General features: G+C 43.9%; 1 protein-coding gene across 6 annotated transcripts; it reads right to left on the reverse strand.

Annotated features, from left to right (window-relative positions):
• Positions 1 to 5,113: 5,113 nt before the first annotated feature.
• On the reverse strand, positions 5,114 to 23,011 carry EEF2KMT (eukaryotic elongation factor 2 lysine methyltransferase). Of its 6 annotated transcripts, XM_030578250.1 has the most exons (9): positions 21,542 to 21,626; positions 20,863 to 20,939; positions 17,030 to 17,092; positions 12,023 to 12,103; positions 11,672 to 11,773; positions 11,340 to 11,473; positions 9,130 to 9,437; positions 6,361 to 6,510; positions 5,114 to 5,664 (listed from the first exon to the last, which is right to left on the reverse strand). In XM_030578250.1, exons 4-9 carry the CDS (start codon positions 12,080 to 12,082, stop codon positions 5,564 to 5,566), a joined length of 855 nt encoding a protein of 284 aa, XP_030434110.1. In that variant the 5' UTR covers positions 12,083 to 12,103; positions 17,030 to 17,092; positions 20,863 to 20,939; positions 21,542 to 21,626; the 3' UTR covers positions 5,114 to 5,563. The 6 variants fall into 6 exon arrangements, 5 of the variants coding, with proteins under 5 accessions (XP_030434110.1, XP_030434109.1, XP_030434107.1 ...); XM_030578249.1 differs by lacking the exon at positions 20,863 to 20,939 and having other exon boundaries at positions 6,404 to 6,510; positions 21,542 to 23,011; XM_030578247.1 differs by lacking the exon at positions 20,863 to 20,939 and having other exon boundaries at positions 21,542 to 23,004.
• Positions 23,012 to 23,854: the final 843 nt, after the last annotated feature.

Consider the following 23,854-nt stretch of genomic DNA (forward strand, 5'->3'; position numbering starts at 1 on the left):
GAAAAAAAAGTCCCATTCAATAACATCATGTAATAGCAGACAGCTAAAAAATGACAAGTTTTTAAAGTGCTTATATACCAATGCTAAAAGTCTAAATAATAAGATGGGTGAATGAGGATATTGATATAATAGGCATCACAGAAACTTGGTGGAATGAGGCTAGTCAATGGGAAACAGTAATACCATGATACAAAATATATCAGGACAGAACAGGTCGTGTTGGTCGGGGAGTGGCACTATATGTGAAAGAGCACATAGAATCAAATGAAGTAAAAATCCTAAGTGAACTAAACAGAACCATAGAATCTCTACAGATAGTATTTCCATGCTCTAATAAGGATATAGCGGTAGGGATATATTACTGACCACCTGACCAGGATGGTGACAATGACTGTGAAATGCTCAGGGAGATTAGAGAAGCTATTAAAATAAATAATAATAATAATAATAATAATGGTGGATTTCATCTATCCCCAAATTGACTGGGTACGTGTCACCTCAGGACAGGATGCAGAGAGAAAGTTTCTTGACACCTTAAATTACTGCTTGGAGCAGCTAGTCCTAGAACCCACAAGAGGAGAGGGAATTCTTATTTTAGTCCTAAGTGGAGCACAGGATCTGGCCCAAGAGGTGAATATAGCTGGACTACTTGGCAATAGTGACCACGGTTTAATTAAATGTAACAGCCTTGTGGCGAGGAAAACACCACAGTGGCCAAACACTGTAGCATTTAATTTCAGAAAGGGGAACTACACAAAAAGGAGGAAGTTAAACTATTTAAAAGGGCAACAAAAATGATTAGGGGTATGGAACAGCTGTCATATGAGGAGAGATTAATAAGACTGGAACTTTTCAGCTTGGAAAGGAGGTGACGGGAGGTGGGTGGGTATGATAGAGGTCTATAAAATAAACTCCTTGCCAGAGGATGTTGTGTAGGCCACGTCTATAAAAGGGTTCAAAAGAGAACTGGATAAGTTCATGGATGACAGGTCCATCAGTGGCCATTAGCAGGGATGGACCGGGATAGTGTCTCTAGCCTCTGTTTGCCGGAAGGTGGGAATGGGCTCATAGACTTCTGTTCTGTTTGTTCCCTTTGGGGCACTTGGCATGGGGCACTGCTGGAAGACAGGATACTGGGTTAGATGGACCTTTGGTCAGACCTAGAACGGCTGCTGTTATACAAGGGGGAAGAATTCAGGCTGCTTTAGGAATCCTAACCTCAGAATTTTCTGACTTTTGCCATTTCAGTTTTAAACACAAAGGTTGCTTCCCTGTGGATTTTTACATACATATGGTATAATGGTTAAATTTTCTGTCACTGGAATGAACGCTTTGCTTGCAGTGAGTAATTACAGGCGACTCTTCATTTTGAACAAGAATACTAACATTCTGTTTTAAATGTAACTTTAAAATAACTTATGTTCTTGGCTGTTCTTCCCCAGGTAAACGTTGAGTATCCCCTTTTATATCTTTATGGTGGCAGAACCACTGAAGCCTGTCGCTCTGGCTGTGCTTGCATAATATCCATCTTGCTGTTTGTAGAGTACATAGTGCCAGACCAGCTTTCTGGATGTTCACTCTCCAACATATCTTCATTGTTGGTATGATCACTCATGCATGGTCATGGTGTTCACATGCTGTTTATTATGTTATTGTTATTAAAAAACAGGGACTAAATAGTTATGTGCCATAATGCCCCATCACCAGTGTATCTGTGTACATACACCTCTGCTCTGCCTCCACTTTTTGCTTTGCTCTCATTTCCATACTCCTCCACCCCCCAGAAGTGCCCCCACCTTGCCCCAAGTCTCCAGATGGCATACAACCACCTAGAAAGCAGATAGCATTCTAAGGCTAGTATATTGTATTCCTTACCATGTGCCCAGTGGTGACTGCTGAGATGTGAGGGAGGAAAGGAGAAACTAGATCTTTTAAGGGATAAGTCAAAACAAATGCATAGCATCCAGTAAAGATCTTGATGTGTCTGACTCAAAGCAAAGCACCCAGCACCAACCCAGCATGTCCTGTGGATCCTCCTCTGCATATAACTTTTGAGCCTCAGGGCCTGATCCAATGCCCAGTGAAGTCAATGGGAGGCATTTCTAGAGATGACTTGGGGCTTGTCTACATTGTCACTTTACAGCGCTGCAACTTTCTCGCTCAGGGGTGTGAAAAAACACACCCTGAGTTTCAGTGCTGTAAACTGCCAGTGTAGACAGTGCACCAGCGCTTGTAGCCAGCCTCCAAGTGCTGGTAGCTATTCCCCTCGTGGAGGTGGTATTTTGTAGTGCTGGGAGAGCTCTCTCCCAGGGCTGGTGCCGCAACTACACAGCCCCGTTAAAGCGCTGCTGGTGAAGACATGCCCTTGATTAGTTTTTAAGTACCTTCAGGGGCAAAAATATTGGGTTACTAAAGGAGTTTGTAGTCTAGCGGAGAAGAACCAAGTAGCATAACAAGAACCAGTGGATGGAAGCTGAAACCAAAAAAATTCACATTAGTTAAAAACAAAGCACAATTTTTTAACAAGGAGGATGATTAACCATTGGAACCAAGTACCCAAGAAAGTGGTGGATTTTCCATCTCTTGCTATCTTCAGATCAGATTGGGTGCCTTTCTGGAAGATGTACTGTAGTCAGACACAAGTTATCGGGCTCAGTTCAGGGGTGACTGGGTGCAGTTCTATGGCTTGTGTTATATACACCAGCCTAGATCTAATGGTCTCGGGGGCTTAAAAAATCTATGAATGAATTTTCAACTACTGTACTTCAGTGGTCTTTGGCCTGGTTCCTGAAGATGAATATTGATGTAGATGATGGGGAAGAAGGAAAAAGTCAGAGATGGTATTTATGGAATTGAACAAGATAAAAATGACTTACCTCCGTCTTCATCTTCCTGTAAGTGAAATAGCCCTGCAGCTAGGACAGTCCCCATCGAAAACTGATTCCAGTGAATGGATGGAGCATTTGAGTCAATAAAGCGAAAGTGTCACTGAAGACCCAGTATATGCAACTTAAAACCAAAATTTTGCCTAGAGTGATTGGAATATCCTGTTTTCTCTGATGTAAAAATGAAATAGGTTAAGCCCTGTGATAGGGTGGTCCACTCAGTGCAGGGATGGTGCCTGCTCCTGGCCACTCTGGAGATTAGCTCATGAGGTCAATGCCCCTTCCCAGAATTGCACACTGTTACTCCATCTCTCTCTCTCAGCTTTGCAGCCCCTCTTCTGTCACTCCCAGAACTTGTGTCCTCTTCGTGACTTGGCCCTCTGGCCAAGTCACCAAATGGTTTTCTCTTCCAGATTTGGAAAGTATCTTCCCACAAACAGGCTCAGGCACTCTTCCTGTTGGTGTTGTGGTGTGTGTGTTTAGCTAGCTAGCTACATATACTGGCAGTGTCCTGAAGAAATGTGGAAGATTACAGAATCTGGGTGGAGTTCATTTAAAATACTTTATTTTAAAAAGAAAAAAGTATCGAGGGCTAAATGTTCCTTCATACCATTCATGTCTTTTTTCAGTGTTTTCTTTTTGAGAGAATGTAGTGGTGAAAGATTCCAGATGGGGATTTCCAATAGAAGATCCCAGAATGACAGGCAACAGCAAAGCTGATTTTAAATTTGGGAGTGAGAGAGCTTGAAGATAAGTGTTTACTTCCCCACTCAGTGATATGTTTTATCCCCTTTTATGTCCTTCCCGAATTCAACTTTCCATCTGTGCATATCATTTTAAGTTTTGATCAAGGAGTGTAAACAGCTTTCTGAGCTGAAGCCATTGCCAGCAATCAAGGATCACAATAAATCACAAGAGAACTCCATGAAGTGCAGTCACTGTAACCATTTCTCAGGACAGTAAATATTTAAAATGGAACTGAAATGCTATCTGCTGAATCCCTCGAGGGTTTTGGTTTCCATGATAGTGGGAGTAGGCATATCTTACACCTGTTGCTGGGGAAAGATGCTTCATTCTTTATCCCATATTTGTGATGGCATTTGTGATAGCAGAGGAATTGCTGGAAACCCCCCCCCCCCCCCCGGTCCAGGAAGGGATACAAATGCTGAATCGATTGTTAAATATTTTGCTATAAAATTTTGTATAGCACCTAACACAATGAGGTCTTGATCCTGAATGGACCCTCTAAATGCTGCTGGAGGGCATTCTCGAGGAGGGGCTGTTGCTTTTGGAATTTGCTCCTTCCCCTGAGTCCTATGTAGCCCATGTTTGGTGATCTTTAGGGAACACTGAAGGTCTGTCTTTTCTCCCCAGGAGCAGCAGGCTTGGGAGGCTGGGTAGTGGAGTGAAATATATTGTTGGCACTTAAATTTTGTAGGTGTTTAAGTGTTTCCTGCTGAAAATACATTCTTTTGACCCAGTTCCCATTAGCAGGAGTGGGCTCACTGTGTACTCTATCTGTCCATCTTCTGGTATGGTGCAAAGGAAATGGGATCTTCTTATTGTCTGTATCTAACATAGATTTTTAAAATTAGATACTTCCAAAGATAGGCCTACCTGCCCCCTGTCCCCCTCTCCTCCCAAGTCTGGCACAGCCTCCATCTTCACATGGGCCGAATGTCCTCACTCTCCTGCAATAGCCTCTGTTTAGAACGCCTGCTTCCAGTTGTCCTTCTATAGCCAAGGCTCACTCCATTCGCACCCTGCTCTAACCTTCCTTCCCACTCCCAACTGGAACCAATAAGACACACCTACAACAAAACAAATGGCTCCGACTCTGTTCAAACCCTGCCCTTCTCTTTCCCCCGTCCTCGGGTGTGTTATGTCTAATATAAGGCTTGAAGCTCCAAGGTGCGGAACAGCCTAAAACTCATCAACTTCAGTGAGAGTTGATGCTGCTCAGTGTTTCCCAAGAGGACACCATGCCTCACAGGACTGAGCCCCAGGGCTAGATTCTGATCACATGTACACCAGTATAAAATAGGAGGTAGTTCTGATTTCCATCACAATCTGAACCCCTGACTTACATTTCAAACACAGGCAAACCTATGGCACTGTATAAACAGCAATGCATTTATTGTAGCTATTCTATTATTCAAGTTGTGACAGGACGACAAGCACTGCAGAGAGTCGGAATGAACAGATCATGGCTCAAAAACAACAGCAAATATAAATAATTCTTTAATATAAAAACTGAAATTGTTCATTGCTCTATTTCACCATGCCGGGAAGAGATTCATTATTTTGGTCTCACAAAACTTATTTCCAATGTGTGCATATCACAATGCCATAGAAACTCTACAGTTTTCTTCCTTGTGCCCTCTGGAAGAATAAAATCTTAGTCTGAATGGGGCCCTGATCCTGCAACTGACAACCTATGGACTCCAAAGGAACTGCACTGGAGGCAGAAGGGCAGCACACAGGTGAGGCTGTCCACCCACCTACTATCAATTGCAGCATTGGGGCCTAAAATACATTGACAATGTACAGAGCTTAAACTTGCTTTCTAAGTCTGCCATTCAAGTACATGTCCAGAATTCAAGGTCACTGTCACGATCATGATAGACATTTTGACAGACTAAGCATAAGATCTATTAGTAATATTGGATTTACAAAGTCTACACAAGTAATTTTAGAAGAATTATGTCTGAATGCAGGTCATATAGGAAAAGGTTCTTTGTGTGAGTAGGAACAACCTGCCAGCCAATCCCAACTTTACCTGGAGATAGAAACGGAAATAAAAACAATCACACTTCTGCTCAGTAAAATACAAAACATACACACTACAGTGTGCCAAATTTTGTAATAATGGATCACTAATAGGCTGTGAAAGCAAGAGACAAAATATTCAGGGTAAGTATTTTAAAGCGATTTCTATTATATACTTGTGCCGTATATTCAGCATCATTTTATTAATTACCCACTTCTGAAGGACCAGATGTCCAGCTTGTATTCTGTAGAAGTCTAGATTTTGACACCTCCCTTCCCCCCAATTTAATTGTATCTGACCCTGTATATATTTAAATAACTACTGAGGTCAAAGCCTCAGTTTTTGGCTTCAGCTGGAATGTTGCCTGTCCAACATTAGAGCACAGATGATTACTAACTGTTATTATTAACCCTCATTATCTGTTTGGCTAGCTGTCACCAAGCTTGCAATTCATTCTGAGGCGATAATGTAGCAAATATTAGTCTCACTGGGACACAGTAAAAAGAGGCCCCCATTCCTGGAATCAGCTCTATGGGGGCAGACTGTTGCTTCTATTCAGACCCCACAGGATTCAGCTGGTGTATTGGAACCTTAACTTCAAACAATGCCCACCATCAAAGACTTCTGTCTTCAGTGCTGTAACAAGATTAAATAACTGGGAAGAAGGCCAAACCTATCATGGCATATACTCAGCACGACTCTCACCAAGTTCAGTTTGGAAGAGATGATAGGTGTCTGGATTACGAACCGTGAAGGCAATGTAGATCTCAGGTGGGTTTCCAATGGTTTCGGAAGTGGAAAGTTGCTGCAGGACACCGATAAGGGATAAAGTTATCTGGGGATCATACACCACATCTACATAAAAAGGAGAGGGTTTCATATTTATAAACAAACAGAAAGCAGATTAAAAATACAAAGTAAAAGGATTAAATGGAGGCTCTGTTGAGTAATTTAAGATAAGAATTAGACCTGTGTTATGGGAACATGGCCCTTTAAACAGGGAACCAGGACCAGCCCCTATGACTAGGGACCAGCTCCTCAGGGGAGCCCACATAGACCAGAGGGAATGTACCTGTGACTGATTAGTGATTTATTACACCCAGCTGGGCTGGAGACTGAGGGCAGGCCTAAACTTAAAACGTTGAATTGGTGCAGCTGCACCGCTGTAGCTCTTCAGCTTCTCCCATTAACTATGTTAACTATACTTCTCCGGTCAGCGTAGTTAATCCACCTTCCCGAAGGCAGTAGCTATGTTACTGGTAGAAGCTCTCCTGTTGACATAGTGTTGTCTACGGGGGGGGAGTAGGTTGGTATAACTACATTGCTCAGGAATGTGGATTTTTCACACCCTAGAGCGACGCAGTTATACTGATCTACTGTAGTGTAGATCTGGCCTGAGAAGATAATATAAAACAAGAAGGATTGGGCTGGGTTCTCCTTGGCACTAGAGATAGACCTGCCTGGAGCAAGGGTTCTGGCAAGGCTGAGCTTTTAGGAGTTCATGTTTGATGGCAAAGACTATTAAAGGTTTATTTTGATAAGAAGATGCCAGGAAGCAAAGGCCCTAGGCCTATCAAAGAACTAGCGTCCTCTCTTCAGGGAGAAGAGTACAAGTCTGCAGAAAGGCTGAGACAAACGGGTGGAAAAAAAAATCATATGAGGCTGTTTCATGTTATTCCTCATGGACTTTTTGTTGACATATGGGTGGGGTGAGGTGATAACCCTCTGAAGTGATAAAAGAGCCCTGACTGGGATGGCATTTGGGTTGAAAGAACTGCTAATGTAGTGGCTGGTGGGGCCTGCAAGGGTGCGTACCTGAGGCAAGAGGGAGTGCTGGTAAGGATGGACTGTCACAACCTGTTTTAAAGATTGCTTTAATGCTGGTGGGTGAAGAGGTTCACTCCAGATTCCAACTATCAAAGGTTTCAGAGTAGCAAAGGATTTTTAAGAAGTGTTTTTTAAACAGACCTCTCCACTTTAGTGAATTGTCCTTCAGTGAAGTTGGTGCACAAATAAGTAAAAAGAAAATTAGGTGCTGATCTTGCAAACGGATCTTTATGTATAACCCTTACTACCATGCAGAGTGCTGGTGAAGGTGGAAAAAAGGTCTGCACATGTGGATTCCTTTACAGATCTGGCCTTGTCAGGTTGCAAGTGAATTGAAAGAAGCTCACATTGCAACAGCTCATTGTAAAGGCCTAGAGTTAAATTACAGTAGGTTGACCCTGGAATAATTTCCAAGGGTGGAAACCTTGATGAAACAATGTAAAAACTGCCCCTTGAAGTATCACAAGTGTCAGTGTCACAAAATAGCATTCTGATTCTGCAATTCTCTCTTGGGCTTTCCACTGTGAACCCTGATGTTCAAGAGTTGGTCATTTCAGTGTAATCCCTGTGATGTACAACTAAGGCACACAAAAGCCAAGACCTATGTATGGGCTAATGGTCAAACAGATCAGTCACTCTTGATTTAACCTAATAAAAATATGAACTGTGCTATCTAGAAATACTGGGGATAACATTTTATGCTAAACGTTGAATTTCCTTGTTTTTATGAGCTCAAGTTAGGCTGTTTTCAGAGCCCTGTGTAATGGATTAGATATCTATGATCATTCATTTTATGGAATAATCATCTTTTTATAACTAATCGTCTACATGGGATACATTGCATTTGTCCTCACACACCTCAGAGCACCTCACCTGAACTCTTGAGCAGCGTGATTAGTTCACACTCCCAAAAATGGGCTAAAATTCTGCCTTCACCTACATCTGTGCAGTTCTGGAGCTTGTCGGGAAGAACAGTTGGTGTGTGGCAAGGTGAGGTGTGAGTCTACATTGCACAGAGTGTGCTGCCCTCTATCCATGTGGACTCTGCTACCACACACGAAACGTTATGTAGTTCACTCTGTTTGACTTTGAAACCGGGGTACATCAAAGCTCACTTGGGAACTTTTAGTGTGTGGTAGCAGGGACACAGACAGTAGGTGTACAATGTAAATTTACCCCCCGCTTGCCACACACTTGGTCTAGACAAGCCTCTAGTACATTTACTAATAGTAGTACATTTACTAATAGTAAATGTAGTAGTACATTTACTAATAAACTCCTTAACATTATCAGATGAGCAAGTGCTGTAAAAGTAAAATGTCTTTAATATGCACTATCCTAGCTGAGAATGCCAGGCAGCAGTGCTCTGGAAATGTGGACTTTACCTCCAATTTTAAAATGGAAGAAGTGACAAAAGAGAAATGAATTGCTTTTCAAGGATGAGTAAACAACTGTTGAATATTGAGATGAAGACAGGATGGTAAAATGAGGCAGAATTACATTCCTCACATTTCAGACTTTGTAGTCGGCTGACCAGTTATCTTAACTGAATAAAGTTCAATAGTTATTATGTTTGCATTTCTATTATTATTTCAGCATTTGTGTTAGGAGATCACTTAGAGAGATGTGATCAGAAATGTACTGTACCTGCTGCAATGACAACATCAACTTGAAGCTCTGAAAGTTGTTCCTTTGTAACAGAATCCCAATCAAGTTCTGCAACTGTTATTTTTGGTCCTTGTAAATCCATCACTTCTGTCCTCTGGTTTTGGGATTGCATTTTGGTGTGATTCCCAGTTTCAGACTCCAGAACAAAGCCATTTAAGTGGATATTTTCTCTCAGTTGCTCAAGAACACAGTGATGGTAGTCACTAAATACATATGCCTTGGGATTACAGGTTTTACAGATTGCAATTCCTGTGAGGCCAATCCCACTTCCTAATTCCAAGATGGTCCTGAAGGTTAATGGATTAAAATAAGTACACAATGGATCTAAACAAGATTCAGTTATGGAATCAAAACCAATAGAAGTGTATGCAACTAAGAGCAAATCTAGCTGTAAATGATTTCAGTGATTCTTGAATAAACTATCCAAATTCCAGTCTTTGCTTCAAATAAGTACCAGGAATGAAAAATAATTAGGATTCAATTATAACAATAGCAATAAGAGAGTGAAAATATGAATAAAATTAACATCTCCTGGGGACCAATACAGGACTGTTCCCTGTGCTATATTATGCATATATCCAGATGAGGGTGACCAGACAGCAAATGTGAAAAACGGGACGGAGGTGGAGCGTAATAGGAGCCTATATACGAAAAATACCCTCAAATCGGGACTGTCCCTATAAAATTGGGACATCTGGTCACCCTAATCCAGACTAAAATGTTATTTTTTTAAATGTACATATTATCCTCCTAGTTATACCTCCTTCGACTGCCCTAAACAACTGTTGTCTTCCTTACAAAAAGAGTTTGGGGTTGAAGGATAAAGAAATGTCAGGATGAAGCCTAGTAATACTACAGGCTGAATATAATCTGATGTTTGGCAGTGGGGTGTTGGGTCCTGTTTCACTTACCAATAGAGAGAGAAAATTCTTCCATCAGACAGTCCCTAAATCTTCTTAGGGTTTGTCTACATTACTGGTTGGATCGACAGGCAGCGATCAATCCAGCTGTGGTCCATTTATCGCGTCCAGTCTAGACGCGATAAATCGACTCCCAAGGCAAGAGGCGCAGGCGGAGTCGACGGGGGAGCGTCAGCCATCGACTTACCACAGTGAAGACACCGTGGTAAGTAGATCTAAGTACGTCGACTTCAGCTACGTTGTTCGGGTAGCTGAAGTTGCGTAACTTAGATCGATCCCCCCCCAGTGTAGACCAGGCCTAAGATTAAAGTTAACTGTGACAGAGCAGTGACGGAAAGGGCAGCAGTTAGCCCAGAGGTGGGCAAACTGGCCTGCAAGTAGTCCTGCCGCTCTGAGCAGCATGGTAAGGGGATGGGGAGCACGGGGGTTGGATAAGGGGCAGAGGGTCCTGGGGGGCAGTCAGGGGACGGGGTAGTTGGATGGGGAGGAAGTTCTGTGGGGGGTTGTGGATGGGGTCAGGGCAGTCAGGGAGCAGGGGGGAGGAGTTGGATAGGGGGTGGGGTCCCGGGAGGGGGCAGTTAGGGGACAAGGAGCAGGGGGGTTGGATAGGTTGGAGGTCCTGCGGGGGACAGTCAGGGGGCGAGAAGTGGGCAGGGGCAGATAGGGGGCCAAGGCCAGGCTGTTTGGGGAGGCACAGCCTTCTCTATCCGGCCCTCCATACAGTTTCACAACTCTGATGTGGCAATGGTTCATTCCAACAACAGAGGTGAACTCCTAAAACAACAGATGAGTGTGATCTAGTGACTGAACCAGGACTCCTGGGTTCTATCCCTGCACTGCCAAGAACAAGTCAGTTAACCTCTTTGTGCCTCAGCTTAACAATCAGCAAAACTGGGAAAATATGTGTTCACCCCCTCCCAAGGGTGATGTGAGATTTAACGCATTGTCTGTGAAGGGCTCTGAGATCCTCAGATGAGTTGACAGAAGTATTTTATGATTTCCTTCTTACTTGATGATTTAAAAGTGTTTTGGGCAAGATAAATTAATACTCCTCCCTCTCCCTTGAGGGTTATGGATACCTTAGTTGGAGTTTTTGTCTAAGATTTTAAAAATATGCATTGTTACAGTTCTTAGTTATATTAGGGGCATATACAGTATAATGTCAAACTACAGTCATGTTAACTCATTTATAATATGAATGAAAACATTTAAGTTAACTCTGGTCCCCAGTTTTCTAGCTGTGATTTCATGTAACTAGAGCTCCATTACCTGTTACTGAAAATGGCAGAATTCTCTATTGCCCATTCAACAAGATAAAGAGCAGCATCCCATGTGACCAGTCCTGTGGTTCCCTGTGAGATTATTGCCACCGTCTCAGAAAGTGTAACGGAGTCCCCTGTGGGCTAGAAGACACAGACAGGGAAAGAATGATGCATCAGCACAGGCACTACATTTCATAATTTTAAATCAACATTAGCATCTAGGAGAAGGTAAGAAGTATTTTACACTTGGGGTTTCTGGGTTTTATTTTTAAACCAATTATGGCTCAGTTTAAATGATAAAAATGGACATATAACAATGCAGATGATATTAGCTTTTACCAGTAAGTAGCTTTTATAACAGTTGATAGATTCTTCTTTATTTAAAATCTCTGCTAGTTCATCATACAATTCATCCAGGGGTTCAGTTGCTATGGATTCATGCTGTGGGAAAGAGAAGAGAGATCAGTGAAGAACTTCAGATCTCCAGACATTATTAACGGAACACAGGCAATAAACATATAGTAAAATATCATTTATTCCTTTTTTAACCACAACTTTAATGCTAATTTTTTTTACAATACATGGTCAGCCGAGCCTGGGTCAATATTGCAAAAAACAGATTTTCAAGTTACTTTTAATAATAGGTCTAATGGAAAAAGAGCGCCAAGCAATATGTAATCCCAGCACTACCTTTTTAATGAGTTCAGATATGAAGCATCTTCTGTACTTCACGGAAGGGGGATATTTCATGCATAAGGGGTGACGAATAGTCTGAAATGATAAAACAACACCAACAGACCAACCAGCTACCAGGTGAGGATTTTATTAGAGGCACTGAAGGAACAGAGGAGGAAAAGATAGCTACCAATTTGCTTGGTTCATTTTGTACCTTGGGAATGCTGGGTGATTTCAATTTGCAGCTAAGCTATTTGATACTCAGCTGGAAAATCAAATTCTGTGTACATTCCTGCAGTGAATTCTGGTACCCCCGGCCGGTCACAGATGCGAGGAAGTCACACATCCTCAACTTTGCCCCTCAAAAATAAACAGTAAAGCTGAAAGGAAAATGAGTCTGAGTGGCTCTTTCCTCTCATTTTTCTTCCATGCCCCATCCCCCTAAATAGTCAATAAACAGGACAGTTCCATCCACACTTGGAGCTGGGAGCCATTCCCAGCTTGCGTACACATATTCACTCTAGCTCCATGCTGAACTCAGAAAAGAGACCCTCCCCACACATGTCTACCCTTTGCTTTGAATCAAGGCAATGTTCACTGAGAAAGTGTTAGTCACATTGGTCCTCCAGCAAATGAAAAGTTGGCCCCAACAACGATGTTATGGTGAATTAGGTCCCTTAATTTACTCTTAATAGTTACAGTTCCCTTTATATAAAAGGCTGAATTCTGCACTTGGCTAGGCGTGATGGACCCTGATTCCAAAGTGATGCTCTCCCTACATGTGGGCATCTCAGTCAGGGGTTCCACATGTGGAAGGTGACCAATACATGGGACTTGAGGCCCATTGTGCTCCAGAGTTGGGAACACACTTTTGTACAGAAGAAGGTGTTCACTGTGACAATATGACAAGAATTTGATATTAAAGACTGTGGAGAAGTACTTGATATTCTACAATCCTTTATGAAGCAAGTAGGGAATGAACTGCAATCACATGTGATAGACAGGAAATGGGAATAGCTTTGTTTTCCCAGTATTTGTACCTCATGTGAGGGTGTAGTGCCCTATTTCCATACACACAAAGACACATTATCAGTCAATAGGCAATATATGTCACAAACAGACCAGTTAGAAAAATTGAAGTTTGAGCTTTTTCATGGTTTTTTGTATTGAAAACTTTCCACCAGCTCTAAAAGCCCAATACTTGATATTTAAAAAAATAAGACAGAGTTGTAACTATGTTTTAATGCAACTGATCAGAGGACACAAGGCCACTGAAAGGAATTACTGCCTTTTTGTATATTCCAACTTAAATTACAAGGAGACTGTGGGAGACTAGCAATCTCACAGATTTGGGAGAAAGATGACCAGCCTTTCACTTCCAGGATGCCAGTTCAGAACCAGCCAGAGCTAGAAGACATTACAAGTGTTTATCACTCATGGGTAAGGCCCTACCAAATTCACAGCCATGTAAAACACATCATGGACCATGAAATCTGGTCTCTCCCCGTGAAATCTGGTCTTTTGTGTGCTTTTACCCTATACGATACAGATTTCATGGGGGAGACCAGTGTTTCTCAAATTGGGGGTCCTGACCCAAAAGGGAATTGCAGGGGGAGGAGGTCCCAAGGTTAGTTTAGGGGGGTTGTGGTATTGCTACCCTTACTTCTGTGATGCTTTCAGAGCATGGCGGCCAGAGAGCAGCGGCTGTTGGCCAGGTGCTCAGCTCTGAAGGCAGTGCCCTGCCAGCAGCAGCGCAGAAGTAAGGATCCAATACCATACCATGCCATCTTTACTAGGGATGTAAAATGTTACCCGATTAACTGATAAGCATCAGTCTTACCAATAATGTATTGAATAAACAGTAAGAGGGTTGAGGCTGGGGCCACAGTTGGGGGCGAGTGCGGGGCTGGAGCCCTGGGACCCCAGGGAGGCTGACTCGCGGCTGCAGGGCTAGCAGCTGGGACCCTGGGTAAAATGTGGGGGTAGTGCAGCAGCCGCTCATCCCTTAGTTCCTGCACCTATGTTGTGAACTTGTTAACGATTAAATGTTTAGCTGATACAATTTTAATAGTTTAAACGGTTATTTTTTTAAATGCTATTTACATCCCTAATCCTTTCTTCTGCGCTGCTGCTGGTGGAGGCTCTGCCTTCAGAGCCTGCCTCCCAGCCAGCAGCCGCCACTCTCCAGCTGCCCAGCTCTGCAGGCAGTGCCACCACCAGCAGCAGCACAGAAATAACGGTAGCAGTACCACAATCCCCCCACAATAACCTTGCGACCCACCCACAACTCCTTTCTGGGTCAAGACCCCTACAATTACAACACCGTGAAATTTCAGATTTAAGTAGCTGAAATCATGAAATTTACAATTTTTAAAATCCTATGATTGTGAAATTGACCAAAATGGACCCAGAATTTAGTAGGGCCTTACTCATGGGTAAGGAGAAAATGGTCTCAGCCCAAGACCTACTGAACAGAATTCATATCACAACCCACCCTACTCCCCTGAATTGGTACTAACTGGCATTCTTATTGTAGCCTCAGGTGCAGCAAAGGACTGAATGGGAATGGAGAGTGAATTAACGTTCTCACCCTTAGAGATGGCCCCGCATGTCAAGATAAAAGCACAGCGGTGGAGTATTCTGGGATGTTTATACTGTTTATACTGCTGCCCCCCTCACTGTATTGCCTCTATGAATTAATCAGGAAACTCAGTTCCTGACACTCTGCATGAACATTACAGTGTCTGACCATTTCTAAAATTTCTAAAATTTCAAAGTAAATGCCGTTGTCATCATGAACAGGTCTGACTACCAAAAGGAGGCCGCCAGACAACTCTCCAATACCAAATTCTACAGGCCACTTCCCTCAGATCCCACTGAGGAATACACTAAGAAACTACAGCATCTACTCAGGACACTCCCTACACTAACACCAGAAGAAATCAACATACCCCTAGAGCCCCGACCAGGGTTATTCTATCTACTACCCAAGATCCACAAACCCGGAAATCCTGGACGCCCCATCATCTCGGGCATTGGCACTCTCACTGAAGGACTGTCTGGATATATGGACTCTCTACTCAGACCCTATGCCACCAGCACTCCCAGCTATCTCCGCGACACCACTGATTTCCTGAGGAAACTACAATGCATTGGTCACCTCCCAGAAAACACCATCCTAGCCACCATGGATGTAGAGGCTCTCTACACAAACATCCCACACACAGATGGAATACAAGCTGTCAGGAACACTATCCCTGATGATGCCACAGCACAACTGGCTGCTGAGTTCTGTGCCTTTATACTTACACACAACTATTTCAAATTTGATGACAATATATATCTCCAGATCAGTGGCACTGCTATGGGCACCTGCATGGCCCCACAATATGCCAATATCTTTATGGCTGACCTGGAACAACGCTTCCTAAGCTCTCGTCCACTCACGCCCCTTCTCTACCTACGCTACATTGATGACATCTTCATCATCTGGACCCATGGGAAGGAGACTCTGGAAAAATTCCACCACGATTTCAACAGCTTCCACCCCACCAATCTACACAGGAGATCCACATTCTAGACACCACGGTGCAAATAAGTGATGGTCACATTAACACCACCCTATATCGAAAACCTACCGACCGCTATGCCTACCTTCATGCCTCCAGCTTCCATCCCAGACACATCACACGATCCATTGTCTACAACCAAGCACTGAGATACAACCGCATCTGCTCTAACCCCTCAGACAGAGACCAACACCTACAAAATCTCCACCAAGCATTCTCAAAACTACAATACCCGCACGAGGAAATAAGGAAACAGATCAACAGAGCCAGACGTGTACCCAGAAGCCTCCTACTGCAAGACAAACCCAGGAAAGAAACCAACAGGACTCCACTGGCCATCACATACAGCCCCCAGCTAAAACCCCTCCAACGCATCATCAGGGATCTACAACCCATCCTGGACAATGATCCCACACTTTCACAGGCCTTGGGTGGCAGGCCAGTCCTTGCCCACAGACAACCTGCCAACCTGAAACATATTCTCACCAGTAACTACACACCGCACCATAATAACTCTAGCTCAGGAACCAATCCATGCAACAAACCTCGATGCCAACTCTGCCCCCATATCTACACCAGCGACACCATCACAGGACCTAACCAGATCAGCCACACCATCACCGGCTCATTCACCTGCACATCCACCAATGTAATATACGCCATCATATGCCAGCAATGCCCCTCTGCTATGTACATCGGCCAAACTGGACAGTCTCTACGGAAAAGGATCAATGGACACAAATCAGACATTAGGAATGGCAATATACAAAAACCTGTAGGAGAGCACTTCAACCTCCCTGGCCACACTATAGCAGACCTTAAGGTGGCCATCCTGCAGCAAAAAAACTTCAGGACCAGACTTCAAAGAGAAACTGCTGAGCTTCAGTTCATCTGCAAATTTGACACCATCAGCTCAGGATTGAACAAAGACTGTGAATGGCTTGCCAACTACAGAACCAGTTTCTCCTCTCTTGGTTTTCACATCTCAACTGCTAGAACAGAGCCTCATCCTCCCTGATTGAACTGACCTCGTTATCTCTAGCTTGCTTGCTAGCATATATATACCTGCCCCTGGAAATTTCCACTACATGCATCTGAGGAAGTGGGTATTCACCCACGAAAGCTCATGCTCCAAAACGTCTGTTAGTCTATAAGGTGCCACAGGATTCTTTGCTGCTTTTAAAGTAAATAAAAACATGCCTTTCTTGTGTTCCAGTTCCCTTGCCTATGAAGGATAGTTACATAACATGAATAAAAGGAAACCTGCTATTCTATTGGGCATACATGGAGATTAATATTAGATCTGACTTCCTTAACTGTTTTTTAAATAGAGTTTAAAAGAGAACGATGCAATGGTTTTCATTACACTAGGTGGCATCATATCTTTAGAATAGTTCTAGTCTGCTCTGTGATATGTATTGAAATCTGATTATATTAAAATAACATGTTTTACCTTCTGTAAAATATCCAGCAGTAGCAAGGCATCTGATGAACTCTTTAATTTTTTTTCAAGTTCCTACACAAAAGGAGGGGAAAAAATGTTGAGAAATATTCCAGGATGCTATGCCATTACCACGTTTGAACAGCACAAACTGGTGAAAACTCCTTCAACAGAGTATATTAAATGCTTCGTGATTAAAAAAAAAATAATCACGCCCAAATGGTAGGAAATAAAGACGTACAGAGCCTTCTGTAAACCATAATATGAACATAATCTATTATGTATGTAGCTGCTACTGCAATACAAATACATAATTATTATTATTAATTGAATGAGGAAGGTACTACAAGACAAAGGTGAAGACCAAATGACTAATCAGTCAGCCCTCACTCACTAATGTACAAAGCCCCCACCCCAATGAGGTGAGAAATACGAAATCTTCCCTTCTCCAAGAGGAGAGCTGAATATCTCCCCAGACATTGGAAATCTTGGCATCAGAGTACGAACAAAATCTGCCTGTTGCTAGACATTAAATCCCCCACATAGATTTAGTGCATTCATTGTCTTGAACAGAAATCTTGTAACCAAGAGTGCTGTTTCCATATAACCTCAGTGGTCAGTTATATTTCTTCAGCCTTTTTTCATTAATCCATTTCTAGCCAAAGCCGCTCACCTTACTCAGATGACTAGTTCCACTGACATCCATGGGACTACTTGTGTAAATAAGGCAAGTGGGGATTTGGCCCTTCATTAGTGGCTGAAATGCTGAGAAAATGGTTCACAGAGGAACGTATTCATGGTGAATTCAACAGTAGTAAAACTCACTAGATAGTGAAGTAAACAGATGTCCTGAATTGTTTCAAAACACTGCTGTCTGTAAACTGCAAATCCTCCTACGGGGAAAGTGTTCTGAGAAAAAACCTTACGTTATTGCAAAAGGGTCAATGTATATTGAGGCTGATGTCTGAAAAGTGATACTACAGCACATTGCAATTGAAACACAGAGGTTTCAAGAGGAATGATTAGTGACACCCACTGTCTGCTAAACTCAGGCATTCTTTATTCTAGACTAATAAACTCATAACAGGAGCTGCCAACGCACGATTCTGAACATACTGCAAATATTCTATTGTGAACTGATTTTCTGAAATTAGCTTTGCTCTAATACCAGATGCTATGAACCAAATGAATTAGACCATGAAGCACAGCCATTTTAGGAAAGAAAAAAAATCCTCCAAATGAGCGTTATCTGTACTAAGGAATTAGCTTGTAAATTGAGGGATTTTGTTGCAGAATCACTGCAGCCAACAATCTTTGGTTTTAATATTTCTTGCATACTTTCTGACAGATCAGACTAGTCAACGGTGATGGGGCCCATATCTTCTGAATTCTATTGTGTACTAGAGAAACTTTAAATAACTGTAAATATGGGGATATTCTAGATTGTGTACCTGATAGTTAATGTTGAGACCTGAGTCAAATTTCAGATGCATATTTACTGTCAGATATCTGGAAATATTACTATTCCCAGTAAGTGACTCTGCAAAGTTAATTGTCAGCATATTTCAGATCAAATTGTGTCCACACCATTCAAAGGTGAAGGCTACATTTATATATCATTTTCCCTAGAAATTGCCTACTATTTACTTTCTGAGTATTTTGTTGGTCTGGTGAATAATCATGGAAAATGAATAAATTGTTCACTAAAATAGTGTATTAGTGCCTACAACAAACATGACTATTCTGAATCTATCTGGCTGTTGTGCTTTAGCCACTGATATCGGGAACTATTAAATGAAAAAAACTAGGGTCAACAATTTGGCTTAGATTTCATGAAAACTATAATGGGTGAGCCATGAATGACACCTGATAACGGGTCTCTGAATATTACTGAATCATCTTAAAGTTGGAAACATTTGGTTGTTTGTAATATTGACTCAATCAGTGCTGAAAAGGAGTAGTTTGCACATGTTTCTGTCAGCATTCAAACAGGTTGAAAATATACATGTGAAGAATTCCAAAATAGCTATACTAAAAGGACCAACCATTGAAATTAGGCTAAATTCACAAACATTCAGGCCATAAGTTTAAACATGTAACCCTAAGTGATTTATTAAAACTGAGCCAATCAAAAACAAGTTTATTTTGCCAGTACTCTCTCATATACAAAAGAAGTTTAGAGAATGAAGAATGTTGTGTAACGCAATTTAGTAGCTGTCTGTCTAAGTAGGTACTTCTGGTGTAGATGGTTCTTTATCACAGTAGTAATAAAACCTTGAGAGCTCAGGGTTACCAGATTCAGGCTGATCGTCGGAGCCCATGGCAGATGGGACCCCAGTAACAAGTGAGCGTTGAGAGAATGCAGAATTGGTCAGCACTATGCTCGGCTGATGCGGCAACTTATGGTGTTGGATGCCATCAAGGGACATCTATATAGAACACATCACTGGACATCGGCAATACCAGGAGAGATGAGCTGGAGTGCCAATGAGAAGTGAAATCAGGAAATAACTGAAATACTTCCTTGATGGATTGTATTTTCTAATGGACAACTTACCCTAAATTCTCAACTACTGAGGGACAGTCTTCACTCATTGATATATTTTGCTCTCCACAATCAACTCTCTGCACAACTTTTCATGAGGGATGTACCCAAATACTTGGATGCTAATATCTAAACTGTATTGTTAAATTTATTCATCTGTATCTGGGTTATTGCTGATTATGCACTATATGTATCTTATGACTTTTAAAACAAACTTTGTATTTGTGGATAATCTAAGCACTATACCCAGATGTACAGACACTCTTTTCTTAACCTGTGTACTATATAATTTTTTAACATTAAATTTAATACAAATTTTAAATCTGAGTGTTTATAGGCCCATGGAGAACTCCACAGGATCAAAGAGGGGACACTCTTTCTCTCTCTAAGTTTAAAAAAGTAAAATGCGGCTATTGCGTTGGCTAGCGTGTGCATACTACTGCCCTCTATGGAATGAAATCAGAGCTGCTTCACTATAACTACAAAAGAATCCTATTCCACAATCCCAGGCCTTCCTGTGGTAGAGATTCCTCAGCTGCTATGAAAGCAAAGCTGAACAGAGGAAGAATAGGCAGACCGTCCAAGCAAGCTGCAAAAACATAGTGACCATATATCCTGGTTTCACTGGTACAGTTCTAGTTTTTCCTATGACAATCAGGTGTGCCAGGCACTTCTTTCAGGTTCCTTCCATTTTTCATTTAATCAGTCTTTTTTTTTCTAAATACCCATATAACATTTGCTCAAGATATACTTCTATAGCGAGCAGCATTTGGTCTGCTTTTCCCCGGTACAAACAGTCCAATGAAATGAGTTTTCAGTGTGATCAACAGTGTTTGGAGCGAAGAGAAAAGCTGTTGATGACAGTTGTGCAGTGTCTCATAATCAACTCATTCAGAACAATAAATTACTAGAAAAATATGTAGTTATGCTTATAACACCTCTAAGGGGTAGGGCAGTGCTATCACCACTGAGACTCTCAATTACTTGACTAAGGTCACACACGCAGTCTGTGGCAGCGTAGAAAATTGAACCCAGGTCTCCCAAATTCTTGAGTAGTGTCCTAATCCCTGGACCATCCCTCCTCTCTGCTAGGACAACAGCGGGGACCAGTGACACCAGCACACCTTGAAAAAAATAAAAAAGTTTGACTATTTCCCAACTCTAAAAAACATCCCCACAGAGCACAGGAACTAGGAGCGGTGACTTGCAGTAATAATAGCAACTGAATGCATCTACAGAGCTTTTGTTCAATGGTTTTCAGCAGCCCCATTATAAAAGCCATTTCAGTGCCTCTGCTCACAGAACTGTTTCTGATTTTGAAAGCAGGATCACTTTTCAAAGATGACAGGTCTCAAAATCACAGCCCAGCCGCTCCATCTGAAGTAGGAGAAAGTAGCGTATTTTGCTGATTGAAATGAGAATTTTTATATGGCTTAACTTTCTTTCCCCCACAGCAGCAACTAACCAGGTGGGAGCAGCAGGTCAGTCGGGGGCAGCCCATTTCTAGCTCAGCTGCCCCGGGCAGGCAGGGACCAGTGGCAGGCCAGGCCAGAGGTGGCTTGGTAGGGCTGGGAGCTAAGGTGTTTGCCCAGGCTGCAGGCAGGGCCCTGGCTATCCGTGTTCGCTGCAGCATTACAGTCTTCACCTGCGAGCTCAGTAAGCGGAGTCAGAGGCTGTTGCTGGGGGCACCAGGGCCAGGACTGGGCAGCCCCAGACAGGGCGCTGGAACAACGGGGGGGGGGGGGGGGACGCTGAGAGCTATTGAACCAACACCTAACCCCTGTGTGGGAGGGACACCACTTCAAGCCAGGGGGTGCAGCAGCACCCATGGGCCCCGCCTCACCCGGCGGCTCCTGGCTGCCGCCCCCTCCCGTGGACCGGCCCCAGGCAGCCTTTCGGTGCCAGCCCCGCCCCGCGGCCCCTGCCGCCCCGTCTCCGCGGCGAGCGGCCTCCCCCGTCCACTCCCGGCTCCTACTCACCGCCCAGGGGAAGGCGCGGAGCCGCCTGCCGGCCAGGAAGCCTCGCTGGAAGCGGAGTCCCAGGTGCCGGGCTTCCTCCGCCGCGGGATCCATCGCTCCCGAGCCGAGCCCGGCCCAGCAGGGGCCCACGGTCCCCTCAGGCAGGCCGCGTCCGCGGCCTCGGGTGATCGCCTCTTGCCGGGCAGACACCCCCCACCCCGCTCCCGTCCTGAGGGGGCGGGGAGCGACTCGGGCTCCGCTGCGGCCTAAGCCTCGGAGCAGGTGGGGAAGGCACCAGTCGCCGCCCCGCCTCTTCTCCTCCCTCCCCCCCGCGTTGCGGACGATGCGGCCGGTGTCACAGATCCCTGTGGCGTGGGTGTGTCCGCAAGGCCCGGGCCGGAGCGTGGCTCTGTGTCCTCATTGCAGGGTGCGGGTATTCCCATGTCACGCGTGACGCCTGCATCCCTGCGTGGCTCTGTGTCCTCATGTTCCCATGTCACGCGTGACGCCTGCATCCCTGCGTGGCTCTGTGTCCTCGTGTTCCCATGTCACGCGTGACGCCTGCATCCCTGCGTGGCTCTGTGTCCTCGTGTTCCCATGGCACGCGTGACGCCTGCATCCCTGCGTGGCTCTGTGTCCTCGTGTTCCCATGTCACGCGTGATGCCTGCATCCCTGCGTGGCTCTGTGTCCTCGTGTTCCCATGTCACGCGTGACGCCTGCATCCCTGCGTGGCTCTGTGTCCTCGTGTTCCCATGTCACGCGTGACACCTGCATCCCTGCGTGGCTCTGTGTCCTCGTGTTCCCATGCCACGCGTGACGCCTGCATCCCTGCGTGGCTCTTTCGTCATGTTCCCATGTCACGCCTGGCGTCCGCATCCCTGCGTGGCTCTGTCCTCGTGTTCCCATGTCACCTGTGATGCCTGGCATCTGCATCCCTGCGTGGCTCTGTCCTCGTGTTTCTGTGTCATGCATGACGCCTGGTGCCTACATCCCTTCATGACTTTTCTCATGTTCCCATGTCACATATGATACCTGGCATCTGCATCCCTGCGTGGCTCTGTCCTCGTGTTCCTATGTCATGCATGATGCCTCGCGTCTGCGTCCCTGTGTGGCTCTGTCCTCGTGTTCCCATGTGTGACACCTGGCGCCTGCATCCCTGCGTGGCTCTATGTCCTTGTGTTTGCATGTCACGTGACGTCTATGCACCTGCATCCCTACTTGGCTCTGTGTCCTCATGCTCCCATGTCATGCATCACGGACAGGTGCCTGCATCCTTGCGTGGCTCCGTTTTCTTGTGGCATAGCATCTGTATTCCCATGTCACAGGCCATGGTCTGGCACCTGCATCCCTGCATGGCTCTGTGTCCTTGTAGCACAGCGCCCATGTTCCCATGTCACACATCATGGCCTGCTGCCTGCATTCCTGCATGACTTTATCTGTTTCTGGGATCTCATGTCATGGTATCTACATCACAGGCCAGTGCTTGTGTCCCCACATCATAATATCTCCACACAGTGAGCGATATCTGGATTCCACATAACAGCATCTGTCACAGCTGAGTGTATGGGACTCCCAACATCATGGTGTCCCCATTGTCCGATCTACTTCCCTGTGTGGTGGGGTCTATGTCATAAACTAGTATGTGTATCCATATCCTCATGTTGCCCATTACATTGTCATCTCTCAACTGAGCAGCCTGTTATGAGATGACATCATCTCAAGATTCAGTTGTTCATTGTGGCACAGTCATTACCTTGTTACTCCCCAAACAAATTATTATTATTAAACATTTCTATTGCACCATGTATTTACCCAGTGCTTTTCAAATGGTGATGAAGACGTGCCCTGTCCTGAAGGCAGGAGAGACAAACCTGTCACTTAACTCAAGTTAATGAGAGAGAGGTTTATTAATTAATGGAAAAATTGGAGAATATTAAATTCAGGGCTGTCTAATTATTCTGCAACACAGCAGAAGCATCTGAGAAAAAGGAGCTCTGCTATGAATTTGGGGATGAACCATTATGGTACCCCATGGTAATATTCCATATCAAATAATGAAAAGGTTGCTGGGGGTTAAATCATGGCTGCGATTCATTGAGTGGTTGCCCCTATAACTTCAGGCCCAGATCTAGCACGGAGCTCTGCATGAGGGACCTTTGCTCCTAAGAAGAGTCCATGTGAAGCACTTTTAAGGGTAAGGCCTTAACCAAGGGACACTCAGGTACAAAATTAATATAGCAATTAGTATCATTAATAGCGCCCTGGGTTACTAAAAATAACATGGATTACTGAAACAAGAACATAGATTAAATAAAGAATTAAAAACATAGTTT

This window comes from Gopherus evgoodei, chromosome 10 (assembly GCF_007399415.2).
Source record: "Gopherus evgoodei ecotype Sinaloan lineage chromosome 10, rGopEvg1_v1.p, whole genome shotgun sequence".
NCBI lineage: Eukaryota > Metazoa > Chordata > Testudines > Testudinidae > Gopherus > Gopherus evgoodei.

Coding starts and splice junctions, on each gene's coding strand:
- EEF2KMT (XM_030578247.1), bottom strand. CDS start 21,634: ATGGATCCCGCGGCGGAGGAAGCCCGGCACCTGGGACTCCGCTTCCAG. Junction 11,774..12,022: donor TATCTGAACTCATTAAAAAG/GTAGTGCTGGGA, acceptor TCTTTCCCACAG/CATGAATCCATAGCAACTGA. Junction 11,474..11,671: donor GTTATAAAAGCTACTTACTG/GTAAAAGCTAAT, acceptor TGTGTCTTCTAG/CCCACAGGGGACTCCGTTAC.